The 7,785-nt window shown below is 45.2% G+C and overlaps 1 protein-coding gene across 1 annotated transcript in view; it reads right to left on the bottom strand.

Annotated features, from left to right (window-relative positions):
- Positions 1-1,785: 1,785 nt before the first annotated feature.
- Positions 1,786-7,785, bottom strand: part of adck1 (aarF domain containing kinase 1) — an 85,162-nt gene continuing 79,162 nt past the window's right edge. Inside the window, exons 10-11 of the mRNA XM_083682950.1 lie at positions 7,723-7,785; positions 1,786-3,622 (exon numbers count right to left, since the gene is read on the bottom strand). The exon at positions 7,723-7,785 is cut by the window's right edge and continues 131 nt beyond it. Coding sequence (XP_083539076.1) covers positions 3,463-3,622; positions 7,723-7,785 — 223 coding nt within the window. The 3' untranslated portion in view covers positions 1,786-3,462. The remainder of the gene's footprint in view (positions 3,623-7,722) is intronic.

Raw genomic sequence — 7,785 nt, 5'->3', positions numbered from 1 at the left:
AGAGTGAGAGAATGCTGATTCCTATTCCTTTCATCCAGGAGGATTGGGAGGAGGCAGTACAGGGCCGGGCTGCTATGTGTAAATACTGCTGGGTGATTGACTGTGACACCTCATTTATTTACGAAGGAACACTGGAACAAAATCAAAGTGACATGGCCTCTCTCCCAGGCCCTCTATGTTTCGGTAAAGAGAGGGGAGGGGGGGCTGCAGGCTCCTTCCTTCATAGGGAAAGAGCCTCAAGGCTGACGTGGGGGAGACAGGAAGGCTGGGTGGATGAGTGCACGGAGGTGGGTCGAAATTTCACTAAAATAATGATAAAATGTCTGAATTTTTTCCTCCCCCTGATGGTTAATATAAGGTCAGAATTGGAGGTAGGGTAGGCTGATCCTCGATCGGAGGTTAAGGGTAATTTGTACCGTAAACTGCCGTTGGAGTTGAGATTTGCCCGATGGTTGCCGACGGTATTCCATTAAGTACTAGGTAGAAACGGGAAACAGCGAAGGGCTATTTGAATAATACAAATAATCATCACTTATCATCTGTGATACAGTAGAGTGAAAATCAGCATACTTAACAAGTAGCTCACCAAGATCAGCTCAGATATCACATTCTACAGGCAATGTGGATACATTTCTAGTTCTGTCATCAGGATAAACGATTAAACTTGCTCAACTAAATCCTGGATATGTACAATACGTACAGACAAACCCGTGGCTAATTTCAATTCACCTGACTTGGCAGTGAAAACAATCATACACATCATTCCATTATCTCCATTACAACGCTTTGCATTCCAAGAATAGCAAAACATGATATATTTCTGTCACAGGCCTTTTTTTTTGGATTGTCGGGCAATTATGTCATTTGGGTGGAATGAATCCTACAGAATGAAAGAATGGAATAATGAAAGAAAAAAGAAGAGAAAAAAGAGAGAAGAGAGGGCCACAGTAATAACTTCGCACTTCACACCAACAGGTGTGCTCTGTGATACCACTTCCTTTTGTGTGTGTGTGTGTGTGTGTGTTAGCAGAGATTGGTTTCCGCGGGACTTAAGGTGTTCGTTGTTGTAAACGAGAGTGTGACATAGATTTGGTTTTCTTATGATGACTGATGTATCGATGATTCACTTCCTTAGACAAATGTACTTGTTGGAAGTCGCTTTGGATAAAGGCGTCTGTTAAATGTCGAAAATGCAATTCCATTTCAGCCATGGCGTGTGCGCGCGCGCACACACACACACACACACACACACACACACACACACACACACACACACACACAAGCACAGTGGGATCCGATGGGTCTCAGGGTTACAGAGTCAACTATCACACACACACACACACACACACACACACACACGCTTGTAGATAGACGCACATACATAACAAACCAATTGAAACACACATACACACAGTGCATACACAAAGTGCGACCTCAACTAACACAGGACAGAAATGGAAAACACACACACACACACACACACACACACACACACACACACACACGCAATGAGGAAGCGATATCAAAGAGCACACCTGTCGGTGTTATAAGTGCGAAGGTATTACAGCGGCTTTCTCTTTTCTGCTCTTTTTTTCTCTCTACTCCATCTGCCTCTCTCACTTTCTATCCCTCCTCCTCATGCTAACCCCTTCCTCTTCCTCTCTCCCTCCCTTTCTTTTAGGAATAACAACAGTAACAAACAAACAACAAATGTCTGCTCGACAAAGAACCAGACGGAGAGTTTGGATCAGTTTGGCTTCTTTTCCATTTATTTCTATTTCTCCATGCAAACTCATTATGAGTGAATAGAATTCTCCTCCTCCGTATCTCCAACAGCTTGCTCAATAAATAGGATAAATAGAAGAATTCAAAGGGGGAAAAAAATAAACAAACTAAACAAATTACAGTAATAATATTCAAGGATAGCGTATTCATGACAAAACACAAGTGGCGAGTGATATAGATTCGATCAGAAAGATCCTTCTGACTTAATTTATAATTAAGTAAAATGATAAAGAGGCCAAATATCTTAGTTGGTTAACAATGAGTGCATAACCTATGGATAACCATGAGAGAGAGAAAGAGAGAGAGAGAGAGAGAGAGAGAAAGACAGAGAGAGAGAGAGAGAGAGAGAGAGCTGGGCAGTAACAAAAAGTTGTTCCAAAGAGTTTGAAAAGAAAGAGAGAAAGATACAGTAGAGAGAGAGAGAGAGGGAGGGAAAGAGAGGAAGAGAGAAAGAAACAGGAATGTACATTTGAGAGCGGTCCATCCATTTCTGAACAGATATACAGTATATGACACTTGAATGTGCATTAACGTACACATACATACATACAGTACTGAGGTAATACTGTACAAATGAATAAATAACACACCTGCCAGTTTACTGCATGTACGAGAAGTGGATGCATATTTTATTTGACCTCACGACCACAGATATATCTCTTCTGATTGATACTACATTCAGCTTATCACTGTAAAAAAATAAGTACAATGCAAAACATGGATACTACTCCTTGGACATACATACTCACATGGCTTCATTTTACTTATTTAAAAAAAAGTGGCAAAAAGGTGAGCAAAGAGTTCTGAACGCTGTAGCTAGCAGTGGCGTGGCATGGAACACGTTTTCACGCTCTTCACTCAAACTCCGGTTGAATAAATCACCACTTTTATATCTTCAAAAAAAATAAAATAAAAAAAAAACATTGTTAAAGACAAGGTACGATAACAAATCATGCTGTTGAGTATTCTGTATTTTGGAGGCCTTTTGCTCAGCTCAGCACTGTTTTGCTGAAGTCCTCGTTGTTGGCTTGGAGTAATACACATGATAGTCATGGTTAAAAACATCAACTGTTCCCTGAATTCTGTGAATTCTGTCTCTTCAACAAATGGAGAGAGAGAGAGAGAGAGAGAGAGAGAGAGAGAGAGAGAGAGTGTGAGTGTAATGGCAAACACTGGTTCGGGCTCATCTGCAGGTGAAGTACCCCATGTTTACTGGCTAACACAGTACGAACAGTCAACATGGTACAGCATAGGAAGTATACGTCGGTCTGTGTGTATTGACTATGTCTGTCTGTCTGAACATCTGTCTTCTTCATCTGTCTACCTACTGTACATCTGTCTGTCTGTTTTCCCCACTGTCTTTCTGCTAAAGGCAGACATTCCATATCTCTCTCTACTGAAGGCAGACATTCCACGACTCTCTCTAGACTTATACGTACCATTGGAGTGCACTGTGTGTGTGTGTGTGTGTGTGTGTGTGTGTGTGTGTGTTATTGTGCGTTTTTATGCGGGTCTGTGTCTGTGTGTGTTTGTCTGAGTGTGTGTGTGTGTTTGTATACGTAAGAGTGTGTCTGTCTATGTGTGTGTGTGTGTGTGTGTATGTGTGTGTGTAACATGTTTGCATATCATCAACCGTCCTTGCGTCCTCCGTGGTTCAGTGTAGTCCTCTCCGCGTCCTCAGTGCAGGCAGCCCAGGAGGGAGACGACCCAGGATCCTAGCGTTGACCCCTTAACCCAGAGGAACAGTTCGTACAGGCTGATCTGCCACAACGCCAGGGACTCCAACACAGAGATCTGCAGACGCCGCGTCCTGGACCCCGCCTTGCTCCGCTTGTGCCTGTCAGGACACAGGCACAGTGTATTAACTTTGCCTGGCACAAAGGAATCAATAGAATAGCCCCGTAATGTGTCCAAACCCTGCCCGCCTGGCACTCCAGGCAGGCTTAAGCAAGCGCTCAAAGTATTCAGAAGTATTTCGAATACTTTTCGACCCAGATCTGCCCTCCACATCTTAATCGTTGGTAAACAGTGCTTTGTTGTTTTGAGACTGGTCAGGAAATAAACAGACTCCATTGTACCCACGTCCTTGTTTTGCTCCAGTGTCGACCTCGAGAGGATTAGTTAGTTCCACTGTGTCGCACTGACCCTTTTTATAAGGAAGGACACGGGAAGTGACATTATGCTGGGTACTGACTGCAAATTATATTATGTCGTAGATACACTCACTGAACACTTTATTAGGAACACCTGTACACCTTCTCATGGTGGAGGTGGTGTAATGGTGTGAGGAATGTTTTCTTGGCACACATTGGGCCCATTAATACCAATCAGTCATCGGTTGAATGCCACAGCCTATTTGAGTATTGTTGCTGACTATGTGCATCCCTTCATGGCCACAATTTACCCATCTTCTAATGGCTAGCATGATAATGCACCATGTCACAAAGCAAAAGTCGTCTCAAACTGGTTTCATCAACATGACAATGAGTTCAGTGTTCTTCAGTGGCCTTCCCAGTCACCGGTAGAACGGGAGATTCACAGCTTGAAAGTGCACCTGAAAAATCAGCAGGAATTGCGTGCATGTCATTATGGACCAGAATCTCAAAGGAATGTTTCCACCATCTTGTGGAATCAATGCCACGAAGAACTGAGGTTGTTTTGAGAGCAAAGGGAGGCCCTACTCAGTATTAGTATAGTGTTACCTAATAAAGTGTCAGGTGAGAGTATATGGCAACATTTTAGAAAGCGCTTTCACAGGACCAAAACAGCTTTCCTAAATGACATTTTTCTGTCAAGTGATCTCATTGCCTGATTGCTACCGATTAAACATAATCATTACAACCATTAGGAAGCTTTTAGAAAGCTTGAATGTTACATGCTGGACCTTTAAGTGGCATGCTCATCATCTGAAGAAGAGGAATGACATCATCTTAGGCCAATAAATGACATCACCATCTACAAATCACCAATCAACTCTTCCCAAATTTGTTTTATTATATTATATTATACTTTAACTTGTTTTGTTTGCCTAGCACATGATGGCTTAGTGCTTAGAGTTTGGCACTTAGCCATGCACAATCCTGTCTCCACAGCCTGCTATAAAACACACACACACACACACACACATTGTCTCTCACACACACACATGCACACAGACACACACACACACACACACACACACACACACACACATACACACACACATACACACACACACACATTGTCTCTCACACACACACATGCACACAGACACACTCACCAGGCGCACACACACACACACACACACACACACACACACACACACACACACACACACACACACACACCCCTGAGAGTTATGATAGCGAGTTGGAGGTAATAGGGTGAAGTGAGGTCACGACAGCACATCATAGGGTAAAGTCTGAGCCAGCAGACAGAGAGAGACGGAGGGAGGAGAGAGTGAGGGAGGGAGGGAGGGAGGGGGAGGGGTGTAGGGGGGGGGTGGGACGGAGGGAGAGATGGGGGGAGGGAGGGAGAGAGCGAGGGAGGGAGGGAGGGGGGTAGGATGGATGGACAGAAGGGGGGTGGAGGGAGGGAGAGAGGTACAAACTGTGAGAGAGAGACAGAGAGAGAGAGAGAGAGAGAGAGAGAGAAAGGGAGATGAAGAAAAGAACAGAGAGAGACAGAGAGAGACAGAGCGAGGTTGACGGGGAAGGAGAGAGTTACTGTGTTATCCCTTGGAGGATATTACTACCCGGAAACTGCTTTGTATCATGTATTGTGTGTGTCAATGCACTGAGCGTGTGAGACAGAAACAGACAGAGACACAGCCAGTAGAGTATGCCTGTGGGATACCAAGGGCTCACCAGGACTCCCCGGGACTCTGTTAATGCATAAGTGCCAGAGATTACAACCATGAGTTGTTGAATATTTTATAAGGAGTCATCCTCAGACATACTCAAATGTTGTCACAGCGCAGACTGGGGGGGATACATGATTAGCTCGGCTGTGAGAGACAGTGTGCGTGTGTGTGCGTGCGTGTGTGGTGAGTGTGTCTGTGTGCATGTGTGTGTGTGAGAGACAATGTGTGTGTGTGTGTGTGTGTGTGTGTGTCTGTGTGTGTGTGTGTGTGTGTGTGTGTGTGTGTGTGTGTGTGTGTGTGTGTGTGTGTGTGTGTGTGTGCGTGTGTACAGTCTGTACCGTAGGAGAACATGTCCTCCCTTCAGGAAAGAGTTGAAGTGACAGCCTGTCTAAGCCCTGATTTCTCCTCTCCCAACCAATTACACAGCAGAGAAAAAGCCAGTTTATAGATGCCCCTGTCACACACACACACACACTTTTCTGAGTAATGGCACAAACACATGAGCTGATCAAGGGCTCAGCAATATGACCCAAGTATAGGACTGAGTTAAATAAATCAAAAAATAGCAGTCAGAATAATGTAGAAAAGATATCGGGAAAATCATCCCAATCATTTCCAACACTGCATTGCACACGATTCAAAATGAGTTTGGGTTTCTGCAGCTGATGGTTTTTCTGATTAGGGATCCCACGGACATCTGTTATGAGATTAGAGATATCTCACTGTACAACACAGATGGATGGATCTCAAAAACACCAGGGGTCCGGGTTTCCGGGACCTAGATTCTTCAGACAAGACAAAAAAAATCATCTTCAATGGAGTCTCCATTGAAAGAGTGATTCCGTCCAGCTCAATCTGTGTCCGGGAAACTGGCCAGCTCTGATCTACTGTAACTCATCCCCTCTGATGTGCCGACATTGGGGGGGGGGATAGAATTTTACTGTGATCCATTAGACAAACAAAATAACAACAAGGACAACAACATGTTTTCGAGCCAGTTTTCGAGCAATATTTATTCATGTCTCTCTGTCTGTCTGTCTGTCTCTCCTTCTCATGTTGTCTCCCAGTAACCCTGGCTCTCTCATGTCCCTTAGATCTACATGCAGTGTTTTACTGCCGCTTAGCTCTAATAAAGAGCTGCTGAAGCAGACAACATTGACTTTCATGTCTCAGTGCTTCTTATCCTCCTTCTCCCTCCCTCCCTCCTTCACCCTTCTTCTCCCTCCTCCCCCTCTTCTCTCAGACACCCTCAACCACCCCTTCTCATCCTATACCCCACCCTCCTCCCTTCTGTCCTTTTTTTCCCCTCTCTCTCCCGCCTCGCCAACCGACACCCTCACCCACCTGTTCTCCACCGCCCTTCTTGACTCTCCTCCCCCATCAAACACCCTGACACTCCCTCCTTCCATCCCTCCCTCCCTCCCACTCCCCCAATTTTCTAATGATTTTTTTTCTTCTCAGGGAGACAATCATAGAGTTCTTCATTAAAATGGCAAGACTGAATCAATATGGCCGCTGCTGACTGCCACGGAAAGTACAATATAATCACAGCGTTCACTCAACCAATTACACAGAGGAGGAGGCAGAGAGGGGAGACGGGGGAGGAGAAGGGGGAGGAGACGGGGAGCTGCCTGCCAGCCAGCCAGCCAGCCAGAGACAAATGGAGACATTTGGCTAGAGCAGGAATAATGATCGCTGAGTCCTTTGATGTGCTACAGAAGTGTGGGTGTGTGTCAAAAAAAGAGTATGTGTTTGTATGTGTGTTCACAAAGGAGAGTATATGTGCCTGTGCGTGTGTGTGTGTGTGTGCATGTGTGTGTGACCATTTCCGTGTGTGTGTGTGTGTGTACGAGTGTAAAGGCAGTTTAGGTTAGGAGTAGGGCAGGTTATGGTTTCAGGGTCAGGGTTTAAAGGTCAGGTGTTTTAGCTAGCTCTGTTCTGTGGCGGCGGGGTCAGGGTTTAAAGGTCAGGTGTTTTAGCTAGCTCTGTTCTGTGGCGGCGGGGTCAGGGTTTAAAGGTCAGGTGTTTTAGCTAGCTCTGTTCTGTGGCGGCGGGGTCAGGGTTTAAAGGTCAGGGGTTCAAGGTGAGGTGTTTACCTGGCTACGGCGCGTGTACAGCAGCGGGACATGTTGATGAATGAGGAGGACGACGCTCTGGTC

This window comes from Argentina silus (genome assembly GCF_951799395.1).
Source record: "Argentina silus genome assembly, chromosome: 13".
Classification (NCBI taxonomy): domain Eukaryota; kingdom Metazoa; phylum Chordata; class Actinopteri; order Argentiniformes; family Argentinidae; genus Argentina; species Argentina silus.
This window is presented reverse-complemented; position numbering and strand designations above follow the sequence as displayed.